The sequence below is a fragment of the Pseudocercospora fijiensis genome, assembly GCF_000340215.1.
Source record: "Pseudocercospora fijiensis CIRAD86 unplaced genomic scaffold MYCFIscaffold_2, whole genome shotgun sequence".
Taxonomy (NCBI): domain Eukaryota; kingdom Fungi; phylum Ascomycota; class Dothideomycetes; order Mycosphaerellales; family Mycosphaerellaceae; genus Pseudocercospora; species Pseudocercospora fijiensis.
Genome location: NW_006921533.1, coordinates 337830 through 363074, shown reverse-complemented (window position 1 = coordinate 363074; position 25245 = coordinate 337830). Strand labels below are relative to the sequence as shown.

The following is a 25245-nucleotide window of genomic DNA, read 5'->3' as shown; positions in this document are numbered from 1 at the left end:
AAGTATGTTTGGTTGCTTCAGATAGCAAAGTTGAGATTGAACGGCAGTGGATGAAGAGGTGATGTTGTGTAGTCGTCGATCATCTGGACCAAGTCTTCCCAAGAAACCGACGGGAAGGATACAATGACGCAAATGGCAAGGGTCCGAGGAACGCGGCTTGCCCCGTCTACCCGCTACCCGCTTTGTCTCCAGAGCAGTCACGAGCAGCGCGCAGTGAAGCAGCTTTCTTTAATGGTCATCGTATGCGGAGCCTCACTCTTTCATCGTCACTATACTCACTCTCTCCAAAGTCTCGACACCAAACCCACTTCGTGCGACTTGTCATCGGCTCCTGCCTACCCCTCTCCGAGCAGAAGCAGAACCCATTGCCGCCGCGCTCGCCGCGTTATCACAAGCATCAGAAGAGTTCGAGGACTGAGAAGAGAAATCGAGGCGGCTCAGAGATTGACGTGGAAGCGATCACTCGTGGCTGTGGCACTGCCACGGGCAGGTGCAGGCCTAGAGGTGGTGGGCATCAAGAGCTTCGGAACAGAGACATCATCATCATCAACAACAACAGGCTGAATTTTAGCTAGCAACTATATTGCTGCATTTTGTCCGTGCCAGGACTCTCCTTCCTTCTTGCGAGCTGTTGAGACTGAAAGCACGCACTGCGTATCGCGCGCAGTAAATTGAGCTGCGAGCGCAAGGCCTTTTGCACCCATCCGCCAGAAAAAAAAAACATATTTGCTCATCTGCAACCATCATAGATAGCATATCACTGCATCGTCACCTGTCTATCTCTTCGCGTGAGGTCATCATGTCTTCCAAATCTCCGAGAGGCTCATTCTCGGTTGCGTCTTCGTCTGATGAAGTGGCCAAGGATTTCGAAGAGTCTTTGAGAGACCTGCAGTCCAACAACCGATACGAGATCAGCAACCTCACGGTCATCGCGAAGGAGAATACAGAACATGCACAAGCTATCTCGCGGGCGCTTGAAGGCCATATCAAGACGGTAAGGCATTCGAATTCGAGGCAATTGAGGAAATGCGGAGCAATCTCTCACTTTTCACCAAGATCACACTGACTCTGTGACAGACTTCGCCCACTCGCAAGCTGCCAGCACTTTTCCTCCTGGACAGTATCGTCAAGAATGTCGGCACGCCTTACACGGTGTATCTTGGCCGGAACCTCTACAGCACATTCATGGATGCATATACACTGGTGGATGGCGCGACTCGGCGGCATATGGAGGGCATGCTAAAAACATGGAAGGAGCCAGTGCCCGGATCAATAGATCCACGTCCTGTCTTCCCGCTCGACACTGTTCGTCCGATCGACAATGCACTTAATAGAGCAAAGGCTGCCGTTCAGCAGCGGCAGGGAATGCCACAAATGCCGTTTCGAGCTATGGCCACACCTCCACAGCACAACGGCCAGTATCCGACGCCTCCTCCTCACGGATTCCCTCCACAGTTCCCGCCATACGGAAATCAACAGGTATGTCAAACATCGACTCCTCATGGCTACTCACTAATTCACCTCAGCCTACTCCGCAACCTCCACAATTTGCATATCAACCACCAATAACGAGTCACGCAAACGACATCGATGCCGTTAAGCGTGACATCGACGGCCTTGTCCCACGATTCCAGTATCAGCTAGCCACTCGTCCTGGTGATGATGGACTCCAGAAGCAGCTTGGTGCTCTGCAGGCCTTGCGTACTCTCCTAGATACGCAACGAGTCAGCCCGCCGGAACTGCAGGAAATCAAGAATCAGGTGTCGCGACTTTCACCTGGCTCATACCCACCTCCGCAAGCAACTCCACAGCCGCCTGTGCCTACACCGCAATGGCAACCTCCAGTTCCGATCCCACAGCCTTACCAACAGCCACCAGTGCCATTTCCTGCTGCAACACCACAACCTCCTCAGCAGCCCGCCCCACCAAACTTGACGCCAACTGCACTGAATGGACTGCAAGCACTTCTCGCAAACGTGCCAAAGCCAAGCACGCCGCAAATGCGGGCTGCTATGCCAGGCTTTCGCGATGCCACTCATTCTCAGCTGAACGCTATTCAGAACCATGCCGCAGCACCACCTTTAAATGACACCGCGGATCTGTTGTCATCGCTTGCTAAAGCTGGCCTGATCAAGCCTGTCCCGCAAGCTACACCCAACGCTCCACTTCCAGCGGCAGTCGCGCCGCCTCCGCCGGATGCCACAGCTTCCCTTCTGAAGTCGCTCCAAAGCATACTCCCTCCGAAATCACAAACTGGAACGCCTACCTTACCTCCGGCTCAGCCCGTACCTGCTGCTGTGCCACCTGTGACCGCTGCATCGCTGAAAGTCTTCCGGCCCGAACTTGTCTTTGCACTCTATGACGCCCAGCCGAATCAGTGCAGCACCTGCGGTCGTCGATTCCTCGCGACAGATGAGGGACGAGAGAAGAAGAGTTTACACCTGGATTGGCATTTTCGCACGAATCAACGCATCGCGGATCCCAATCTGAATCGTGGACATCACCGGAATTGGTACGTAGATGAGATGGCATGGATCACCCATACTGAATTTGATCCGTCAACCACAACAGCCACTACTGCAGACAGTGAAGCGGCGAACAAGGTGCAGAAGGGCCCACAAGACCAATCTGTGAGAGCTCCTGCGGGTATGACCAAGAACACATGCAGTATCTGCTTTGAGGAGATGAAAAGCAGTTATTCGGAGGATATGCAAGATTGGATCTTCGCGAATGCAACATACTACAACGGCAAGATTGTGCATGCTACGTGCTTAGCTGAGATGACGCGCTCTCAAGTACATGTACCTGCCGTTGGCGGCTCATTAGCAGCGACGTTCGCAGGTGTCGCCGGTCAGAGGGAGAGAAGTTCAACGCCGGACTCGTTAAAGCGAAAGGCAGAGACGGCAATGGCAGGACAGGGGAGTCGAATGAGATTTGAGTAGGCGATCTCGTGGATCTTCGAAAGGGTGGCATAATTGCGATCAATGCATCTCGACTGCTATAGAGAGTCGAGAAGGACATAGGCGTCCATATCTGTACCACTATTAAACTTTGCTAGCCTTGAGCTTGGCATTTGTGCATCCTCGCCTCGTTCCCATCAACTCCTACCTCCCATCAGGCTTGTGGGCATGAAGAATCAAACTGCGACCGAGTGCACGTGATAGATAGATTAGTAATTAGGGCTAGCTTCCGAACCTTCCGACCAGCCAATTACAAACACACCTAATAATTCTTCGCCTACAAGCCTGAGAACAAGCCGTGCTAAACTAGCCTGCGATATACCACTTTTTCGCGACTATACAAATACAACAATCTGAATAGCGGAGATTGTAGCCCTGCCAATTGCGCTTTATTCTACCTACTAAAAAAGTCTGTACGACGTTAGCGCGTTAAGTTTTCGCTATTCTACTAAGCCGACTCGACTGTAGCTATCTAGATTGCTAGGCGGCTAGCTGCACTGCTAGAAACACCTTAATATAAAATACACCGCATCGCCTAGCTAACACTTAGAGGTCCTTCTCCTAATCCCGGCTATTATTATTTAAGTAGGCGAAAATTCCGTCCGACGCCTACTAACCGCTTTATAGCCTTCGAAGGCAATCGACAACCTTCCTATAGCCGACTCGATACTTCGAGGTCCTTCGTAGACTATTTCTAAACACCTTTTGTATATAGCATAAGTCTACCCGAGGTGTGGTTATTAAGTTGCTGCTATATAGTAGACGCGACTCTAAAGCTAAGCTTAAAACACCTAAAAGTCGCTACTAGCACTGCTACTACTACCGCTACTACTACCGCTACTACTACCGCTGCTACTATAGCTGCTACTATAGCTGCTACCGCTGCTAATATGTCGAGCGACGATCTATCCTCCTTAACCTCGGTTCTACTATCTAATAATAACCTAGTCGGTAGTACTGTCGCCTATAACTATAATAAGAATATAACTAGCCTAGACGACGACGATACTGCTTTACCTAGAGGACCTAAGGAACAGACTGTTCTTATAGGCGCACAGACCGATCTACTAATCTATCTAAGCAGCGGCGGCATTCTCTCTAACCCTCTAGATAAATTAGTTAGACTAGCCGGGATAGATAAGATTAGTAACTTTTAGGATAAGGTATCTATAGATAAAGACCTTAGCGAGGACGACGAGGAGATGTCTAACGATAAAGAGGACCTCGAGGCTCGCGATAGTAGTAAAGAGGAATTAGACGAAGAGGCTGCTATAGAACAGCGCCGAGTAGCGACTAACGAATAGACTAGGACAACCCTTAATAAGCGGTGCGAGGAGATTAAAGCCTTAATAAAGAAGAGCCGTATCTCTATGCTATATCTTATTAAGTATCTAGTCGGCAAGCTAGGTATAGCAAAATCTATAGTAGAAGACGGCTAGTTATAGCCTTATCGGTCGACTAAGCGCTTAAAGCAGTACGAGAGAAATCTCTAGTCGCTTCTAGACGTCTTTCTAGAAGAGCGTCTATTTAGCGGTCGTATTGTCCGTAAAGAACTAAAGAGCCTTATTAGCCGAGACCACTTTAGTATATATAATCTAGACTTTAGTTATGCTAAGTTTAACCTTAGTAGTATAAGCACTACTATTAAAGAGATCGCACTAACCTAGTATCGACTTCTTAGCGAGGAACTGTTGCCTAACCTACGGCGAGATTAAAAGCAATACTAGGAGACCTTTATCGACAAGTACAACCAGATCTAGAAGCGGATTATAATAATTACCTCGTAGGTCCTGTTTTCGATAGTATACGTAAACGCCTCGTATTTCCCGAAGGCGCTTAGCATCTTTCTAGTTAGCAATAGTGCTAGCCGGCGAATACTCGAGTGTCTTAGCAACCTAGGGCTTGTTCCTTCGTATCGCACCGTACGGATTCTTATAAGCAAGAATATAGAGGTCTAGATATAGAAGATTAGCGAGCTGGCGAACGATCCTAATAAGCAGTATAGTAAGACTATCGACAACTTCAATCGTATAAAGACCTATACTATCTAGCGCGGTAGCGAGACTAACGAAATATTAAGTATTACTATATCGTACCTTGTAGAGAATAAGAGCATCCTAGAGGGCGGTTTAAAGAAGGGTATAATCTATTACGATAAGCCTCTCGATCTAGATAATATCTTTAAGAACATATACGAAGACAAGGCCTAGGCACAGGTTCTAAAGGATGTAGCTAATCTAACTACTAGTACCGAGATAGTTGAGATTACTAAGATTAGTAAGAAGACCGCCCTATTCTATATTAACGAGGCTATCGCATACACTTTCCCGAAGGCCGTTAAAGCTGTATTTAAGAAGGAGGCGGCAGAGGCTAGTAACGACGATAACGATAATAGTAATACTATTAGTCGTCCGAAGTAGCTAGTTATCGATAAGATACCGGCTACCTAGACTAAGGTGCTTTCTATACTACTATCCTTTAACGACGAGGCTACGATTATAGGTATATACGCAGTCTAGGACGATATCCTTCTCAACTTTATAGACCTAGATTAAGATAAGGACTTCAAGAATAGACCTAATAGACCGCTAATTATCTGCAATAGCGACTAGATAACTGTTCTACGCGGCCTATCTGTCCGTAATAAGAGTGTCGAGAGTGAGGATACGTACGACAAGCGAGACAATCTCTTGTTCTCTCCTGCCTAGTTCTATACTATAATAAACTGCGGCCTTACATTGTTGCGGACCTATTAGGACAACAATAGAGATAGGGAGCTATTACTAGTATCCTAGACGTTGAAGGCTGATACTGCCTTTTAGTATAGAGACAATAAGATTAGTAAGGACAAGGCCAAGTTCTTCGAGGTTTAGTAGCTATTAAAGACGAGCTTCCGATCTCGCATTATCGGTCTCGTTATTTAGTAGCTCATCGATAAAGGCCGAGTGATTATCGCTAGCGAGGATAGTCGTATAGAAATGGTAGAGGCCGCTATCTCTCGACTTACTCGTAATTAGTATATCTATCTTGTTAACAAGATATATAACGATACGTTATCTCTAGCTGCCTAGCGCGGCTAACCGGGTACAGATCCGCAGTTTACGACTATAGCTCGAATACTAAAGGAGATCGAGCAATTCCTTACGTTACGTAAGTCTATTCGGAATATAGACATCGGCTATCTTCGTAGATTAGTCGACTTCCTAATCCCCTTATTCTTTAGTGCTCGTTAAGGCAACTATAGCCGTCTGATAACCTACCTACGCTAGTTGCTTGGTCCTAGTACTAATCTAGTAGCTTAAAAAGCAATCCTAACGTCGAGTGTAGTCTCTATAAACGGCAATAAGGGACATGCCGTCGTAGCTAATAAGTGTCTCGAGCTCTATAATTACGAGTATTCCGAGGACATTAACCGACACGCTAATTCGACCTATAATATGCAGGCTACATTCAAGAAGGTAGCCTTGAATCGGGAGCCGTCTAGGGTCTTGCGTACTATAATAACTAATCTAACTAGGATTAAGCTAAGCAGCTATTATACCTATAAGGATACATCTATCGACGTATTTAGCAGAGCCGAGAAGTTGTACTCTAATAGGTATACAAAGCTATACGGAAACCCTAGCGGCAACGTCTCTAATAATATCTAGCAGCTCGGAGGTATATAGATCTTAGAGAAGGTAGCCGACTTTAACGAGGGTAATGCGTAGTACTGTTAGGGTCGTAGTACTATATCGATAGACGAGGAGATAGAGGCTACTGCTATTGCTAAGCGGATAGCTACTAGCGACCTTAGCGCTATCGAGGATTCTACCGTCGATAGTAGTAACTCTACGTAGGCTAGTGCCGTCGACCGTCGTACTAGGTAGTTAGGAGAGGAGCAAGGAGATAAGGGGATATAAGAGGCATAAGAGCCGCAAACAACCACCTATCTTAACGAGCTTAACTAAGAGGATAATATATTCGGTATATAGAAATCCAACCTACTATATCTATCGCTTAGCTACCGTTCCTTGCTGTGCCAATTAATATAGGCTGTTAGCTTCTAGTGCTTTATCTTCTAGTGCTTCATCTTCTAGTGCTAGGCGTACGATAATTGCTTAATAGCTAGCTAGGCTAGGCGTACGATAATTGCTTAATAGCTAGCTAGGCTAGGCGTACGATAATGGCTTAATAGCTAGCTAGGCTAGGCGTACGATAATTGCTTAATAGCTAGCTAGGCTAGGCGTACGATGATTGCTTAATAGCTGGCTAGGCTAGGCGTACGATAATAGCTTAATAGCTAGCTAGGCTAGGCGTACGATAATGGCTTAATAGCTAATAGCTCCGTAGACTAGAGTGCGTGCCTAGTGGCGAAGTAGTAGCGGTAAACTAGAGTGCGTGCCTAGTAAACTAGAGTGCGTGCCTAGTAAACTAGAGTGCGTGCCTAGTAAACTAGAGTGCGTGCCTAGTAAACTAGAGTGCGTACCTCGTCGTAGTGCTTATAAAGTCGAAGGGTTTGGCTAGGCGTATAATAATAGCTTAATAGCTAGCTAGGCTAGGCTAGGCGTACGATAATGGCTTGACAACTAGCGTTACTCTAACTAGGGGCAGTCGGAGTCTTAGTTAGAGTAGAGGTCTCTGCTATTGGCTTCGCTGTAGACTTGGTTCCTATATGAATTTAGAGCGCCTAATACTAAAGGAGGCCTCCGGTAATTTCGATAACTGCTAGTAATTCTAGCCTTAGGCATTCGACTAGCAGTAGTCGGCGGCTATTGCGTTAAAAGTGCGATAATGTATAGCCGTTATTGTTGCCTTACTATTATAGCTAAATAGCGCAATCCTATTAGTAGAGGCAAACCTTACCTGCGATGCGCTAATATAGACCTACGCTTCCTAGTTCAACTTCTTCTTCTTCTTCTTCTTCTTCTTCTTCTATATACACTAACATACTAATATACCAACACCCCTAGCAACATACTAGCTATCGGCGTATATAACAGTGTCGATACCTCCTTATCGTATATAGGTAGCTCTATAGCGATTAACACTATTCCTTGCTAGTTCTGCGGCTTGCTACCGATAGAGCCGCTTGTCTAATAGTTGAGGTTCCTCGGCAGGTGGTTTGTTTAGTCCTTTTTTTAAGGTCTCCGATAGGCTTTGCCGAGTAAGACGTTGCGAAGGCGACTCTCCTAGCGAGTAGGTTGTTTTCTATAGCTTTAGCGGGCGTCGACTACGTATTTAACCGAAAGAGCATAGTTTTTGTTAGAACATCGCAGTCTTGTCTTAGTGCAACAAACTGCGGGTCTCGGGTAGATTAGCGGAGGTAAAAACTCTTTAGTAAGGTACACCTATAATGCGGCTAACGGTCTGACTCGGTAAAAACTCTTTAGTAAGATATACCTTAAGTAGCGGCTCGATAGCGACTCTCCTACTAAGTAGGTTAATAGACTAAGTAGGTTAATAGACAGAGTGGGTTAATAGGTTCGTAGCATTGCTATAGGTCTAACTCGGTAAAAACTCTTTAGTAAGGTATACCTTAAGTAGCGGCTATAGGCTTCCTACGTTCGGATTCTTTATAGGATAATATACGCGTATCTAGTTAAGTCGGCGTAACGCCTTCGTTAGGACTGTTAGTTATAATAACCTTAGTCGTTGCGTAAGGGCCTCTAGTATACTTAAGCCCGAAGGCGCTTAGTCTTCACTGCTGCTATACGACTGCAGCCCTTTGCGTATTAAGACTGCTATTCGACTGCAGTGCGCCTCCTCTTCTAGCAAGCGTATTAAGACTGTTATCCGACTGCAGTGCGCCTCTTCTAGCAAGCGCATCAACATTGCTATACGACTGCAACGCGCTCGATAACCCTTTTCTGCGGTATCTCTAATACTAAGGGCGCGGCTATACTCTATTGTTGTCTAGGTACTAATAAGTATCGCTTTAGCGAATGAGCTATTGTTGTTTCGCTTAATAAGTCCCTTCCTACATACCTCGCGTACTATAGTTAGTAATAGAATGCGTTAATTGTTACGTATTGCGCGTAGCATATAGGCTATATGTAATTCTAGTGTGCTTCGGAGTGTATACTTCTGCAGCCGCTTAGTGCCGCTAGTTAATTAGATCCCCGGACGCTACTATTCGTTTTCTCTACCTTATATAGTAACTAGTTATCGGAATAATCGTTCTAGGGAGAGTCTAAGCAATAGAGGGCGTTAACGTAAGAGGGCTATCGTAGCTTCTCGAAGGGTGCTTTTACGAGCGCTCGATATATGTTATCGCCCTACGTATCTATCCTTGCCGTATATATTATAGTGTCTATAAGAGTATGCGGTGCAATAAGTATAGTACTAGTCTCGCTAGTCTAGCTAGTAACTTCTCGCTAGTAACTTCTCGCTAGTAACTTCTCGGGTTTCGGAGGCGGTTCTTAGTGCCTAAGGCGGCCGTCGTTATCGTGTTAGACACTTTTGTTAGCGCTATTTGCTAGAAATGCGCGCAATCGGCGTATCTCGCTACATTAGTAATATACTATTATAAAAGTCGTAAAAGTCGTAAAGTCGGTGTTGTAAATGCGCGGAAGGAAGCAGCTATAACGTTTAATCCCACTAATCAAGCGCTCTACTATACTAAATCCGGGGTCTTAGCGGGACTCGGCATCCTTGTCGCTTCCTCGAATTCACGCTTCTCGCCTCTAGCTCTTATATACTATCGACACCTACGACTATCTATAAACCCTCGTCGCAAAGAACACAATAGAAAAGCCTGCTTAGCGAGCTTACAAGGACACGATAGAAGAGCCTACTTAGCGAGCTTACAAGGACATAATAGAAGAGCCTGCTTAGCGAGCTTATAAGGACATAAGGAAGGACCTTATTAAATGCTAATTCCAGCGCCAATTCTAGCGCTAGTACTAATTCCAGTATAGGCTATAGCTGGTTTATTATACGCTAGCTCTCGTAGAAGCAACTTAACTAGGCATTATACGCTAGCTCTCGTAGGAGCAGCTTAACTAGGCATCCTATATTATACGCCGGCTCTCGTAGGAGCAGCTTAACTAGGCATCCTATATTATATGCCAGTTCTCGTAGAAGCAGCTAAACTAGGCACTATACGCTAGCTCCACTATACGCTAGCTCCACTATACGCTAGCTCTCGTAGAAGCAGCTAAACTAGGCATTACACGCTAGCTCTCGCAGAAGCAGCTTAATGCTGCTACCGATATCTAATCTAGAAGATAGCATAGTATACAACCTGCGATCGAGCGTGGTATTACGGCTCACTTTTCCGGGGATAGGACAAGGACTTAGCGAGCTTATAAGGATATAATAGAAGGGTAGTAAGGAAGGACCTTATCAAATGCTAACTCTACTGCTATCCTAGCGCTAATTCTAGTACCATTTCCAGCGCCAATTCTAGTGCCAATTCTAGCGCCAATTCTAGTGCTATTTCTAGTGCCATTTCTAGCGCCAATTCTAGCGCCAATTCTAGTGCTATTTTACCGCTAATTCTAGTGCTATTTCACCGCCAATTCTAGCGCTATTTCACCGCTAGCTCTCGCAGAAGTAGCTCAACTAGGCAGAGTTAGCGGCGACGGCTTAGTAATCCTGTCGGCGAGCTACCTAGTAACTAGCCTATAAGACGGAGACTAGCTTCTAATAGCGTACGGTTCCTACGTAGCTTACGGCTACCTCTCTCCTTAGTAGTACGAGTAACTGTACTTAATAACTGCTCGGCTCTCTTAGCTCGCTCCGATTTAACTTAATTAATCCGGCGCGCTCTATATCGAGGTACCTAGCTTGTTACTAGGCTTGTAGAGGCAGGACGCTTATTACGCGGATCGTCTAGACTACGAGTAGTGCTAGTAGCAACGGCAGAAGCGGGTAGAAATGCGGAGGCTAGATTGCCTAGAAGTACTACCCTTAGCTTAACTATGCGACTAGGTAGGCGAGGGCCGGCACTAGGACCGGAAGTAGTAGCAGTCGCTCTCTCGATCTGATTTATACGAAGACCTATTCTCGCTGCCTCGCTGCGTAAGGACTCTATAATACCGGCCTAGACGGCATTTCGCGCGGCGTTCTATATAGCAAGGCGCTACGCTAGAGATACTATCGGAGGATTTAGCAATAATCGGCCGGCCGCGGATTGAGAACTAGATGTTAGTCTAGCAGCGGCAGAAGCAGTAGTAGCGATAGCTTGTTATTTGTCTACGCGCTTCTTAGCTTTCGCGTTAAGACTAGCCTTCTACTTAGTAAAGACACTCGTACCAATCCGCTTAATCTTATTAATTAGCTTATATAACGCAAATAGGCGCTAGTCGATATTTAGAGCTTTAAACTAGTCGATAAACTCTACCGATTTCTGCTTAAGTAGCCGCTAATTAACGACTATATTCTCCTATTGCTCGAACTAGCTAGTAGTAGTAAATATATTATATATACTCTAGAGTCTTCGGTCTTCTAGAATAGTCTTTAACGGGAGGTTAAATATGCAACGATAAGTCTATTCCGGGTACTTGTTATTCTTAGAAGACAACTACGCCTATAGCTTCTAGAAGGCAATAGCCGGACGTATCCTATTTCCTAGCTTGCGGAAGATCGGACCTATAGCTTCTACTAGTAGCCTGCTATTGTAAAGGAGATCTAGGTTAGGGTTATAGGCATTATAGCAGTGCTCGCTCGATAGTAGGTCTTATAGATATATTACCTTATCCTCGCTAAGGTACTAGAGGATTACCTTGCGAGGGCAGATACTATAGTCTCGATATCGATCGTTCTAGAAATGTATCTAGATCTTTGGAATCTTCTCGCGGGCAGCTATCTCTGCTTTAGTCTAATACTGCGGATCTGTGCCGGCATCTGTATCTATATCTATATCGCTAGCAGCACTCGCATCGCCGTCTCCCTTAGCATCTTCTTCGGGGATCTATAATTGTAATAGACCTAAGGAACGGCCTAGCGTATAGCGATGCTATTAGGATTTTCGAGTGTTAACTCGAATCGCCGAGTAATAAGAGTCCGGGCGAGGCTACTTCTTGCTATTATCAACTAGGTATAGCAAGAAGACTAAGGCTATACTTCGCTTGCCCTACTATAGAAGGGCACGACTAATACGACTAAGCCGCTATATTAGATCCTTAATGTCTCGAGTAATCGGATACTTAACCTAGGCGACAATCTCGATATCTAGAATATTTAGACCGACGCTAAACGCAGTCGTCGCGATTATAATACGAATGTTCGATAGACTATCGGGGCTATCTATAGTACGGCTATATTGCTTGTATCGACGGGTCTAGTCGCGCTTAGCTATACTACTAGTATAGAATAAGACAGTAGTATATACATTAACGCCCTTGTTGTCCTAGGTATATCGCTTCTTCGGATCGGTGTATTTAGTAGTCGCGGCAATGAGCTAGCTACGAATAGTATTAGCGAGCTCTTAGACCGACTTCCGACTATTAATAAATAGTAGAGCCTTCTTAATGCCCTAAGGTGTCGCCTCCTTTTCTAGACCGACGCTATTATTAACTACGAAGTATAAGTAGTCGTAGCAGCTAAGCTCGTCCTTATTAATAGTGCGCAGGATGTATATAGTATCTAGTCGATTAATACTGCTACGGAGAACCTTAGTCTTATACGGTTTATTTCTAAGAGGTCGGAAGCTACTATTCTTGGCTATAAATTCCTCTGTTTCCTTAGACACTAGCGATAGTTAGCTTAGCTTAGTTTAGTTCAGTTTAGCTTAGCTTAGCTCGATCTACTTACTAGTAGTAGAACAGCCTAACTATACCGTGTCGGTGCGTAGCAGCTTCCGTAGAGAGAAGATCTAGGTATATTCCTTGCGAAATTCCTTCTACTTCGCTACTAGGTACATCTCGTCGATTACAACTAAACCAATTCGAGCCTAGGCCTTTAGGTCTCGAATAATAGCTCGGAAGTCCTCGCTAGCTACAGTTTCTAGACTAAGGATAATATAGTAGACCTTGCTATCTATAATCTTCTAAAACAGGTTACGATCTATGCTCTTATTCTCTACGGTAATATTAACTACATTAATTAGGTAGTTAGCTTGTCGAGCAGTCTCGCGTATATCCTCTATATACTCCTTACCGAGACGATTTAATAGTGTAATCTTAATAACTACTATACCTGTTAATAGGCCAAAGGCCTAAAAAGGCAAACTCTTGCCTTCGCTAGTCTTCGCTATTATTATTATATTAGAGCAGGCAAATACGAGAGCCTAGACACTATAGATCTAGGATTCCTTTAGTATATAGCCCTTGCCTAGATGCATCTTGTCGAGAACCTTTCGCAGTCCTTAGGTAACGATATCGCGATATATATTAATAGCTTCTAGGGTACGTATCGCATCGTAGACTAATTGCTATACTTGCTTAAGTAATATCGTAGGATCGAAGATCTTATCGTAGCGCTACTAGAACTAGGCTTTATATTTACTCTTTCTAGCTAGCTACTCGACTAGTAGCAAATAGCTAAAGTCTAGCGATTCTCGACTAACGGCAGCGCGACCTAGTAGCTTAGGTCCGATAGGCTAGTTGTCTTTCTTCGAAGCTGCTTTCTTCGAAGCTACTTTCTTCTCTTTCTTTACCTAGGCGCGGCGCTGCTTCTCGCTTATATTAGACTATAGTAGAGGCATTGTTATCGGCGATAGATACGGCGGGGCGGTAGCGGTAGCGGAAGTAGCGATAGCAAGGTCGAACTTAGAACATATACGAAGCAGCTAGCGCGCGCGCGCGTATATGTATATATATATATGCGAGCGCTAGACAGTTATAGTCGCTATAATAGTAGAAAGAAATAGCAAAGAGTGTAGCGCGTAGCCCTAGACAGCGAGATAGAGGCAATAGCAACACTTTTTAGGCATTCTAAAGTACGGAGATTAGAGAGGTAGTTAATGCGACGGACCGTATGTGCTTTGTTTAGCGCTATATATGCCGTTTGTAGGTAAGTAACACTAGGTAGGGTAGATAGCAAACGGGAACAATAATCGCCTCGTCTTAGAAGACTAAGAATTAATCCTTCTATTAACATTTTCGCGACTACTTTGTATAGGCAATCTGACAGATTATATCAAAACGCATAACTACGCCCGCGGATATAAACCGCTATTTTGCGTAGTTGCGACGCTGTATTTAATCTTCGTAAATTGAACAATAATTAGGTGTATAGAGGTAGCCCGGTTTGACTTCAGGCGCTCCGCTATAGCTTTCTCTATACCTAATGTGGTTAGTGTCGATGCCTAAGGATACAGAATCACGTGGAAGAATCTACAACACTCGGAGCGCCTGAGAGGAGGTAGATCAACTCCTCAACTTTCCAACGTGTGAAGCAACGATACACATTCCCCATCTCCATCAACAAAAGCGGTTCTCGAAAAAAGTCACCTTCACCATCCAATCCGAACCCAAATCTTCTCGTCCAAAAACAAAAAAAAAACATCCTCTACCGGTCGGTCGGACAGTCATTCAGTACAACAACAACAATCACAACGACAAAAAAAATTCACAAACTACCATCCCCACATTATGGACCGAGATCCTCAACCCACAGACGCACCCAGCAGCACCCAAAACCCATCTCCCTCCCCCCCACCAACAACAACAAAACCCCACCCTCCTCCCCCTCCTTCATTCTCAATCCCCCACCCCATCTGGTCCTACATCCACCTCCACTACCTCCACTCCTCCTCACAAGTCCCAGATATCCTCACAACCCACCTCCACCTCACCAGCAGCCTCACGAAATTTTTGGGTCTCCATGGCACCGCGATCCCGATTGAGATTTTGAAATTTGGGGATCGAGATCTTTGGATACGGGTTCCGGCGGAAAGTCTCGCGGTGGTGGTTGCGGGGGTGGGGTCGAGGGGGGATGGTGGGTGGAGGGTTGGGGGGTGGGGGTTTTGGAGTGGGGAGAGGGGGGGTGGGGAGGGGTTGTTTGATGAGTGAGTGAGTGGGTGGGTGAGGAGGGGGAGGGATGAATGGATGGATGGACTACCTAGGAAGTGGTGGGGACTACTATCGCGTTGATGAATGAGTTGAGCTTGATGATGGATTCTACTCGAGAGTCTACTAATACTACGAGAAAGAAAAAAGCTCAGCTCAGCTCAGAGGATGGAACGCAATGCAGGTGCAAAGATATGATTATTGTACAGCATTACATATATGCTTCATCTCTACGAAGACTTGTTGGTTGGTAGGTATGATGAGAACAATCAAGCTCGTCCTAAACCCGAGCTTGCTCTGGACAAAATATCGCTATGTTCCATGGAATGAAAAAAGATGGGGTACCCCAAAAAACGCCACATGAGATGCTCATCAGAACAGCAAGTGCTATCGACTGGCACCATCCATGAGCCCCAGATGCCGCATCCTATCCGGGTTCATACCGGCGAAATTCGAGCGTTTCAGTGCTTTCTCGGCTTCATCGTGGTCCGGTGAGCCTGTTGTCGGGGGTGTTGCTAAGTGGGACCGGTCGCCGTTCTGAGAAGCGGGCCGACTATGCCCTTTGGCTGCGCCCTTGATGGAGAATCCCAGTTCCAAGTCAGCGCTAGGGGTGTCATTCGCAAAATCGTCGTCATTCGTGCGTGGTGTGGCTTGCTCGCTGTCGAAGTTGTCTTCTGCTGGAGGTGGAGGAGGTGGTGGCGGCGGAGCTGCAGGTTCTACAGACTCTGTTCGTTGTTTCTTGGCAGATAGATCCTCATCATCCAAGGCCGTTTCTTCACGTCTTCGCTTTCTCTCGGAGTCGATAGGAGTGCCGTCCACATCGGCATCGTCCATGTCGTGGTCAGACAATGCCTCGTCTAATAGCGGACTGCCAGGAGCAGGCTGGGGAGAGCCCGCTGATGTGTTGCCTTCATTCTCCTTTCCCGCTCTTCGTTCCGCCTTCTTCACCTCAGCTGCCTCTTTTTTCTTGAGGGCCTTCTCAAAGAACACTTGTGCATGCTTCTTCACATCCTTGGCCCTTTTGTCGCTGACCTTATTTGGATCATCAACGCGATTTTTCCTGAAGTCCGAGTCGACCATCTGCTTTGCAAATTCCTTCGCCCAACGTTTCAGATCCTCTTTTGCGAGTTTGTGCTTGTACTTTCCAACAACATGCATAATGTGTGGTTGAAGCGCGCTTTCGTATAATCTCCTCTGCTTTTCCTCCGGTAAGGATCGCCATTTCTCCTGCTTCTTCTCTTTCTTGGGCGTCTCTACTGGCGTTGCCGTGGCTGATGGCTGTTTCGTGGGCTCTTTCTTGGATGCTACAATGTTCTTGATTAGATCCTGGAGCATTTGTTGGTCGGACACGGTCTTCGGCGGCGGTGGAGGGGGTGCGGCAGTTGCAGCCATAGTGGGTCGCTGCCATGTTGTGGTACCAGCCTGTGTGTAGTAGTAGACGGACCCATTGGCAGCTGTCGTTTCAAACCATCCTGGAGGCAGTGGTCCAACCGGCGGCGGAGGTCGGAATCGTGGTGGAGGACGAGCAAACGGTGCGCGCTGTGATGCACTATTCCGTGGCCCAGTCGGCGCTTGTATACGTTCGGGAGACTTTGATCGTGACCGCGATTTGCTTCGTCTCCGATCGCCATCACGCCTATCCATGCGCTCGGCCTTTCGATCCAGTACAACTGCGTTAGGATCTCGCTTGACGCGAGGTATCCGGTAGGCGACCTCGAGCTTGGACCAACTGTCCAAGAGCTCTTTGGCTTGTGCAGACACTCTGGAATCCTCGTTTTCTACCAGCAAAGAGACAGTCTCTTCGATGTTGGAGTCCTGGATTTTGTTTCGCGTGAGCCTAGGCATCTTGTCGAGAACGTCGAGGATCTGTAGGCAGACGTTGACATCCTCGATAAAGTTTGACAAAGCGGTCTTCAAGATGCGGTAACCGTGGAAGCGGACGACCCTGTTGCGGACTCGTTCGTCATCTGCACGCTGGATTCGAGTGAGCAGCTTGACGGCGATCCACTTCTCCTTGCACTGCATGAGAGAAGACATGACTTTGTTGACGCCTTCTTCGTCGAGACCTCTAGGCTCGACATTGTTGACGTATTCTTCGTCATCCTCTCCTGCCTTCTTCTTGCGAGGCTTCTTCGCAACAGCAGTGTCCCATGCATCGGCATCATCAATGCCAAGTGCCTCAATGACAGCATTGGATAATTTCGTTGCGCGCTCGGTCTGTGTCTTGCCACCGATGAAGCCGGTGCAGTTGGGTTCACCACAGTAGCACGGCTGGGGTTCTGCGCCATATCGATCGACGTTGTAGTTGAAGACGAGCTCTTCGCCGGCCTTGATCTTGCGTTCGGCAAATATACCCATGCGAAGCTTATCTCCCACCACCCACTTGTCGACATAGCAGTTCGGATTACAAGAGTGGTTGCAGAATCGTCCGAGGTTGCCTTTCTTGGTCGCGTCCACAAATTCGCCTTTGGTGAGAGACATGAAGTAGAAGTGCTTGATGCCTTGCTCGTCGTACTGCTGCATTTTTCGTCGAAACACATTTTCGCCTATCACCTCGCCGATATACTCGAAAATGAAGTCGTTAGCTCGCAGATCGGTATTCGCACGAAGGCCATAGCCTTTCTTCTCGGTCTGAATGACGGACACGTTTGCGTATTGTTTTCGCTGGAAGCGTTGGTTCTGGCATGCGATGCCACAGTTGCAATCCCCAACGCACTCCATTTTGGTGGCGCGGTTGATGCAGTCAGAGTCCTCGCCACAGGCATGATTGGTCTTCGTTGCGGGATCTGCACAATACGCTGTTAGCATTCATGAAGACAATACTTATTTTCTCTCCCGTTCAATCAGGAATACTTACCCCACTCCTCTGCGCAGTCGCACTCGAGCGCATGCTCAGTGCTACCCAAGTATTTGTTGGCATATATGCACTCTGGAAGGACATCAAAGGTAGTGCTCGATTCAGAAGTCTTGTCCTCGTAGTCTGAGAAGAGCGGTGGTGGGCGCTTCTCGACCTTGTGCGATGTTGTCCGAGCAAGCTTCGGAGGCTTGCCGGGCTCCATCTTGAGGGTGACATCGCCGCCGATGATTTCTTGCTGCTCAGACTTCATTGCGGGCGAGTCTGTAGCAGATTGTTGCTTGATCGGAGACTTTGACTGCCGTTTGAAGCTGGCTGGAGTGCCGGTGCGACTGGTGGCAGCGGAAGCCTCATTCTTGGCTGAAAGCGACTCCGAGTCCGCCAGAGGCACGGTGTCCATGTCCACGTCTGTCTCTTCCTCCTTCAGATGCATGTCGCGCACCTCCAACTCCAGCTTCTCTTGCTTGCCATCGCCGTCGGCCATGGTGGGAAGTGGTGGTGGCGGCGACTGAGCCGGTCGGTGAAGCGGCAAAGCTTCAAGCGGAGGTGTAAGAGGCGAAGGCACCACGCACCACGACCAGCGTCACGAGCAGAAATTCAGCACTACGTCTGCTATGCCGCACATGCCAACAGTCTCTCCACCCGACAGCGCTCGCGCAGCTCAAGGGCTTCGTCGCAGTCCTTCGGTCGAGATCAACGGGTAGAGGGCCAGCAGACAGGTACAGGCACAGGGAGATGCGGCAGACTTCGATATCGCTGCGCAGACGGGCAGGACGGTGCACTCAAGTGGGCGCGAGTCGATCTTCGGTGACGGATGAATGGCTTGTACGCGCAGTGGGAGAGACAGGTGACTACTGAATATAAGATGAGTACGTGCTATGTGCTAGATGGCCCGTGGAACACAATTTCGTACCCGCTTCTGTTCGCTCTTGTTCAATGCGCACAAAGTCGGTGTGCGCTTCATGTATTTGATGTAATTGCTAGAGACAATGAAAGAGCGTGGAAAACACTAGTTGTTGTGGCGCAAACTGTGCAGAGGGAAGAATGGCAGAAGCAAAGTATTGGAAGTGGCTGTTGGCGGACGACACGGGAGTAACCGAGCTCGCAGTGAACGATTCCATTCCTCTTGAACAAATTCCCTGATCAGCACCTTCTGATCGCGACGTGTGGCCTTTCAAGCACAGAACAAGAAGAGCTCGCATGGAGTTTGCTCGCCATCATCGGCTCACTCAAGTCAAGTGTCGCACGCAGGAGCGTACTCTATGGCACTCTCTGGCGCCAGTGCCCGATGGAATTGCAAATGCCGCGGCATGGAAATGCAGTTGCCTACAGTATCTCAGCGTCGTCCGCGGGTGTGGAGGTCGATCATGAAGTGCGTAACATATGGCCCTGAGGGGCAGGCAACCTCACTGTATGCAGAATCTGCACGTCAAAGGCGTGGGCGCTTAATGTCCAATATCATTGAAATGGCGGCAGAGCGGAGGCGGGCAGCATGTCGAATGGGCCTTCTTGGAGTCGCTGCTCGTACAGCTGGACTCGTGCTGGTTCGGGGCGTCGCATGGTGAAGGAAGTGATCGATCGATCGATATCTGATGGTGAGATGGGCTCGTGGAGCGGCATTTGAATCTCTGTTCGCTGTCCCTGCACATGGCCAGTCTAAAGGCTTCGACCACGTGCTGTCGCAGGCAGAAGGAAAGGGGCTTCAAACTTCGGTCCAAGTCGACGGCCGCTGTCAATCCTGGCCCAGGCGTTTCGCCAGGCGGAGGAGATGCACAAGCCTGTGTCGCAGATGTCCAGCGGCAAGGGGAGGCATTTCACACATGCATACTACATGGGCCGTCAGCGCTCTATCAGGTATGTATTGCGCAAGAACGAGTGGACGAGAGCGTCGCGTACCGTATCGCTCGCCGTCGCGGCATTACGTGACCTTGCCGGCAGATGAGAAGCGAAGAGGGAGATGCTTCTCATTATTATTACAACCAGCCCAGCGCAGCGGAAAGTTCGCACCGAACTCAGAAGCTTCAAGCGTCCACGGTGAGAAGGGCGGGGCAGGGCACGGGCCGCCTCGGCATCGGAGGAACCAATGACGCGCGCGACGCGTTTTGTAGATCTACCGCCCTGGCATGTCTTCTTCATCACTCACCGACGCTCTGCGGCCGCTGCAAGTCGTGAGCGCGCCGCACCCGGCATTCTACATACATGTATTTCTTCCGTCGGCAGATGCAGCGGTGCGCGGCGGGGAACGCACACCTCGTCGGCGTGGCTGCGCGGCAGTAATGGCTTCACCGACGCATGACCCTGTGCCGTGCATTGCGATCATTTCGGACGCGCTGGCATTAATGCAGATGCAAGCAGCTAACACTCTGAAACCTGGATTGGGGACTTTGCAGTCTGCAGGAGACGGCTAGCCGCATATACCAGCCTTCCCTTTCGCCTGTGCACTGCTCTCACCTCGCCATCCAAACATCGTCCTCCACTACCTGGTCGGATGCTGGTGTCGTGATGCATCGACTTCTCTGATTGTTGGGCGCGCCTCTTCTTACACTCGTTTGAACGATCGCTGGTGCTGCTGGCATTTCCGAGCATTCACTATCGCGGCTGGTTTCCTTTGTTAGAAAAGCGACGACGTGACGATACCTTACGCGCCGACGGCTAATTGTTGAAATACTGTACCACTGGGACGCATGTCTTCTACCATTGCCCTTCGTATTCCCTCCCTCCCGTCCTCTTCTCGGCATGGCAGGTACACCTCCTGAACAGCCATGGTCTAATCACGAAAAGGTATCCTGCTCCGCCCAACCCACCTCCATCCCTGGCCACGAGAACATTCTGACATGCTTCCAGAACTACCTGTTGGCAGAAATAATCAAAAATGCAAATCCACCTGCGCACGTCTTATTCGACGTCCTGCGAAGCCTGAACATCCAACCACGTTGGGAAGAAATCCCACTGCCGCCTGGTAAGCATATCGTTCGTCATCTACCCAGGAGTCAGCAACATCAACCAGTCCATGTTGCAATAATGCTTCTGCATGAAGCCGTGTGCTTGGAATATTGCTCTGCTCGATCGACTGCTGATGTGTTGACGTCCAGGACGCTCGCTTAATTCTAGCCGATACGCCTTTGAAGCCCTGCGGACATCCTTGCAAATGGGAACGCCCATAGCTCCGCACACACCGACACCGCTTTCGACAGGACCGATAACACTGGGTGGCATCAAAAGAGGATTCCCACACGAAGGAGCATCGTATTCGGCAGGTGCACCTGGACCTGGCGCTGGCCGCGCGATCATGCCCAAGCTGCAGCCGTCTTCAGCGCCTACGATATATGCCTCGCAGTCCCCATCGGAGCCCCCCATCAAGCGTAAGCGAGGTCGTCCTACAAAAGCAGAAGCACTGAGGAAGGCCGAGACCGTTGGAGCGACCAGTCAAACACCCGGCGCGCCAGGCCCAACATCAGGACCAAGACTGGTGGCGCAGGCATCTTCGCAGCCAGTGGAAAGCAGTCCCGCCCCTGCGACTACAGCAGCAACAGAAGAAGTAAAGCCTGCTCTTCCAACAACTGGTACGACCATGGCTATAGCCGCGATGCTAACACCGACAGCACGCGAGCCTCAAAGTGCAAGCAATTCCCATTCGAGCTCATCGTCCGGCAAGCGAAGGCGTGCACGTGGTTCTACCAAGTCTGAGCAGGAGTCACCTATGACCCGAGCTTCCGCCTCACGACAACAACAACAACAAGAGTACGATTCGCCATACGCTCGATCGGGAGCCCAGCCTGACACTCCTGCCAGGGCAGCCATTTCTCGACATCGTGAAGACCCTCTTGGCCTGCCACGTTCAACTCCTACCACCACGGCACCACCACCTACTGATCCTGCCGACCAACCTCGAACCGCACAATAACAGCATCTAGACTAAGAGTAATGACTGCGCGACGCCTTTGCCTTCGATTATCAATCAACATCATCTTAATGCGTCACCAAATAGGCGCCAGCAATTGAAACGGCCGAAAAACCAGATATCCCATTCTCACGACAACTACGCTAGTGTCTGTATTTAAGCATCATTCGCCACCCTGTGTACTTTTACTCCGGAAAGTTTTTTGTTGTCATGACCATGCCACGACTGGATGGACGGGAGGATCAGCAAGCAAGCCTTTTTTGATTTTCCATTTCTTTCTGCACTTTTTTTTTCTCATATAAATATGGGAGGACGATTTTGTATGATATGATTATTCCTGTTCATGTGCTAGAGACCTAGGGTTTTGATGGAGGGCCAAGGGAGACAATGCGATGCGATGCGATGCGTGACGGCCCTTGGGTAGAATAAGGTACGGGGGATAGAACAGATACCCTAATCGTAGATGCGAAAAGAGAAAATTTTAGTGCGGTGCGGTGCGGTGCGGTGCGGATTTTGAGAGTCTTTCGTCCTTCTTCGACGAAAGTGTATGCTATGTTAGAGTTGGCGTTATTTCTTAATATTGCTCTATCGAGCCTTGCTATGTCTGTTTAGCTAGGACCTAGGTAAAATACGAATGCTGGCAGCTGGCTCGCTATCTTCCCCTCCTATAGGTGGATGTTAGCAACTGTGTAGTATATAAAGAACCTATATATCGCTCCTAGGTATCCTTCTAAAAGCGATCCCTAGTCTAGATTCTATACGTAATCGATCCCCTAACTCTTAATCTCGTCTTCCTATCCTTAAAAATCTTTAAGCAATCTAACTATAATTACTAAAGATCTTAACTCTATAGTATATTTCTATACTAGCGCTACGATCCTAGGCTCTAGAGATCTAAAAATCTATCTATCTATTTATCTATATAGTATCTTAGATATCCGAAAATCCTATTTATAAATAGCGAGAAATTTACTACTCTACTTAAAGTTAATAATAAAATTAGGTAGCAAGATAGTATATATAGATTATAGAAAGGGATATTATAGGTTTTTATATATTTAAAGTAAAGTAAAGGTAGTTATAAGGTAGGAGATTAGTAGAGTACTTAAGATTCTAAAATAGAATAGAATAAAATTTAGTTTTTTATTAGGTATATATAATATTTTAATTTAATTAGAGTAACGATAAGGTCGCTATCTTTTTTAAAAAAAGCGAATGCCTTATATATCTTATTAGTCTAGTAACGAGTAGGAAGAGGCTAAGGAAGACTAAGGATCTATACGGTAAACGGTCGTTACTAGGAAGTATATACTTCCTAAAGTCTTAAGTTTTACTATAGGGCATATACTATCTAATTTCTTAGATCTTTGAAAGTTAGCGCCTAAAGAGTTTAAGGACTTTTCTTAAAAAAAAAGAAAAAAAAAACTACAAACAAGGCTGCATTCAAGGAAGTGCTTGGATTTCTATCGATCGAGGTGCAGACAGGGGGGGTTTCCCCCCTGATTTGTCTGGTTGAAGCGACCTGCTTGTTGTGAATTCCTAGACTGATAGCAGTGCTCGCGACGACTGTCGATGCCTTCCTGCCCTTTCATAACGAGCTCGTTTTCCCACTGAAGCTCCCGCAAAAATGCAGATGCTCCCCAACTTCCTTCCCGCCCAGCCATTACTCGTACCTTCTCCAACAGTCACCCCTCCAATCTCTCATCTCAACTCGAACATGGAATAACAACCTCCTTCACCTTCGCAACACTTGAACCCCCCAAAAATGTCCACACCACTACGCTGCGAGACTCCCTAGCACGCTCTCGGAATCCAATGGTGTCGCGGCGTAGAACTAATTTTCCCACTCATACCCATGGATCACCCCGACTGGAGACAATACTACGATCGCTACATGGAAGAAATCGTAATCCCAAACTACGAATTTCAACTTCGCATTCGCCAAGCGTCGGCGCAAGAAATCGAATTAGTGCGTACCCATCTATCTCCCTTCTGCTTTCCCATCTTCCTCTAACATTCCCGAAGATCGAAGAAGCAAAACGAATCTTCTACCGACCAGATCTCTGCCATCTCGTAAGAGAAGCATAGGTTGCGAAGACTGAGGGGACGTGGCAGAGATTTCGAGCCGAGGCGCCTGGACATTACGAATGTATTTTTCGGCATTGTGAGGATGTGGTGGTGAGGTTGAGGCCGTATTCTAATTGTGCTGCGCAGGCGGTGGAGACTTATGGTGCTTGTTCGAGTCGGGCGTGGGGGCATGTTCAGGCTGAGAGGGAAGAGGAGGGTAGGAGGTATGCGGGACAGAAGGGGAAGGGTGTGGATAGGCCTCATGATTTTGGTGGTCATGATTTTGGGGGGAGTCCTTCTGAGGGGGCCAGGCACGCTTCGTGAGGAATTTGAGGCCGATTGCTGTGGAAGTCGTAGTGCAACTGGATTTGATTTGGTAGTGAGCAGAATTCGAGAGCGGTCGATATGGATTTCCACCCTACGCTCGCGCTGGAACTCGTGAAATTCATCGCAGATATCAATCAACCGGCAGGAATCCGCCTGGCACTGGGCATCCGCCTCTTCTCCTTCTGTCCTTCCTTCTTCCTCTTCCGCTCAATCAGCTTTTCCCGATCTTTGCTCTTCATCTTGTTGAACTTCTCCACCAAAGCCTTCTCCTTGATATCCTTCTTCTTCAAATAGTATGGATTCTTGCCTTGCTCCACCCGTTCCCGCTCTTCCTTCCTGTGCCGCTTTAAAATCTCCTGTTCTCGCTCCTTTGCTTCCTTCGCCTTCAGCCTATTCTCCATACTGCCCACCTTCCGCTTGAGCTTCTCCTTATCGTCTTCGTTCTTCGTGCGCTTTGCAGCCTCTTTCAGCTCTTTGATCTCGTCTTTTTGATAGTCGAGCAAGAAGCTATATGCCTTTTCGCTATTTCCAGGATGTGCGGACTTTTGGTGTAGAGGATCGAATCTGGGATCGCGGACCACTCGCTTCGGCACGTCGACGACTTGACGCTTGCGACTCACTTGAAACTTGGAAGACTGCGCCGTGGGAGCGTGCTTGGATGTACGCGAAGGAGCACCTTCTTCTGACGGACCGGAATCCGAGTCTGAGTCTGAGTCGTGCTCGTCCTGATTTTGATTTACCTTGGCGTCTGATCTGGAGTTCTGGCGAGAGGCGCCAGATACAGCTTTTTGGTCCTTGATTTGACGGAGTCTTTCTCTCAGTGCTTGCAGCTTGTCTTCCTGGTCTTGCGAAGTATGCGAACCTCGCTTGCGTTTTCGCGATTGTGCGTTTGCTGCATCCTTGAAAGCGGTCTGAAGAGCATCAAATGATAATCCGCTATTCTGAACAACATCACTCAATGTCTGCTTCGAGTCTGCCTGTACCTCGCTAGCATCTGAAGCAGAATCCTCGGCATCGCTCCGGCTTTCGTCGTCCATGTCGCCCATTTCAACGTTCTCTTCGCCGATGGAGTCCATATCGGATTCCTCGCCATGGCCTGAGACATCATCTGCCGGCTGCGGCCGAACGTTACGCAGTCGCTGCGCTGTCATGCTCGCACAGAGATGACATGTGCAGTGCAGACACGAAATCTTTGGAAGC

At 47.9% G+C, this 25245-nt stretch overlaps 8 protein-coding genes across 8 annotated transcripts; 2 read left to right on the top strand and 6 right to left on the bottom strand.

The window, feature by feature from the left end:
* Positions 1 to 799: 799 nt before the first annotated feature.
* On the top strand, positions 800 to 3086 carry MYCFIDRAFT_202076 (uncharacterized protein; the record flags this gene model as incomplete). Its single annotated transcript, XM_007924765.1, has 3 exons — positions 800 to 994; positions 1078 to 1454; positions 1574 to 3086. 3 exons carry the CDS (start codon positions 800 to 802, stop codon positions 2940 to 2942), a joined length of 1941 nt encoding a protein of 646 aa, XP_007922956.1. The 3' UTR covers positions 2943 to 3086.
* Positions 3087 to 10870: 7784 nt separating this feature from the next.
* MYCFIDRAFT_83386 (uncharacterized protein) lies at positions 10871 to 18003 on the bottom strand (the record flags this gene model as incomplete). Its single annotated transcript, XM_007924689.1, has 4 exons — positions 10871 to 10891; positions 15354 to 15358; positions 15451 to 17682; positions 17754 to 18003. 4 exons carry the CDS (start codon positions 18001 to 18003, stop codon positions 10871 to 10873), a joined length of 2508 nt encoding a protein of 835 aa, XP_007922880.1.
* A 736-nt stretch (positions 18004 to 18739) lies between these two features.
* Positions 18740 to 19837, top strand: MYCFIDRAFT_171235 (uncharacterized protein; the record flags this gene model as incomplete). Its single annotated transcript, XM_007924764.1, has 9 exons — positions 18740 to 18749; positions 18787 to 18857; positions 18898 to 19122; positions 19170 to 19187; positions 19227 to 19320; positions 19351 to 19423; positions 19448 to 19659; positions 19694 to 19784; positions 19828 to 19837. The coding sequence occupies 9 exons, from the start codon at positions 18740 to 18742 to the stop codon at positions 19835 to 19837; spliced, it is 804 nt and encodes a 267-aa protein (XP_007922955.1).
* A 454-nt stretch (positions 19838 to 20291) lies between these two features.
* MYCFIDRAFT_181645 (uncharacterized protein) lies at positions 20292 to 21823 on the bottom strand. Its single transcript, XM_007924763.1, has 3 exons — positions 20843 to 21823; positions 20595 to 20709; positions 20292 to 20531 (listed from the first exon to the last, which is right to left on the bottom strand). The coding sequence occupies exons 1-2, from the start codon at positions 21039 to 21041 to the stop codon at positions 20597 to 20599; spliced, it is 312 nt and encodes a 103-aa protein (XP_007922954.1). The 5' UTR covers positions 21042 to 21823; the 3' UTR covers positions 20292 to 20531; positions 20595 to 20596.
* On the bottom strand, positions 21089 to 21996 carry MYCFIDRAFT_206467 (uncharacterized protein). Its single transcript, XM_007924761.1, has 4 exons — positions 21966 to 21996; positions 21875 to 21929; positions 21826 to 21839; positions 21089 to 21779 (listed from the first exon to the last, which is right to left on the bottom strand). The coding sequence occupies exon 4, from the start codon at positions 21549 to 21551 to the stop codon at positions 21363 to 21365; it is 189 nt and encodes a 62-aa protein (XP_007922952.1). The 5' UTR covers positions 21552 to 21779; positions 21826 to 21839; positions 21875 to 21929; positions 21966 to 21996; the 3' UTR covers positions 21089 to 21362.
* On the bottom strand, positions 21715 to 21996 carry MYCFIDRAFT_171232 (uncharacterized protein; the record flags this gene model as incomplete). The annotated part of the gene is made up of 4 exons (XM_007924762.1): positions 21715 to 21779; positions 21826 to 21839; positions 21875 to 21929; positions 21966 to 21996. 4 exons carry the CDS (start codon positions 21994 to 21996, stop codon positions 21715 to 21717), a joined length of 165 nt encoding a protein of 54 aa, XP_007922953.1.
* Positions 21997 to 23584: 1588 nt separating this feature from the next.
* Positions 23585 to 25058, bottom strand: MYCFIDRAFT_160976 (uncharacterized protein). Its single transcript, XM_007924760.1, has one exon. The coding sequence runs from the start codon at positions 23995 to 23997 to the stop codon at positions 23662 to 23664; it is 336 nt and encodes a 111-aa protein (XP_007922951.1). The 5' UTR covers positions 23998 to 25058; the 3' UTR covers positions 23585 to 23661.
* On the bottom strand, positions 23585 to 25082 carry MYCFIDRAFT_150394 (uncharacterized protein; the record flags this gene model as incomplete). The annotated part of the gene is made up of 1 exon (XM_007924759.1): positions 23585 to 25082. One exon carries the CDS (start codon positions 25080 to 25082, stop codon positions 24180 to 24182), a length of 903 nt encoding a protein of 300 aa, XP_007922950.1. The 3' UTR covers positions 23585 to 24179.
* Positions 25083 to 25245: the final 163 nt, after the last annotated feature.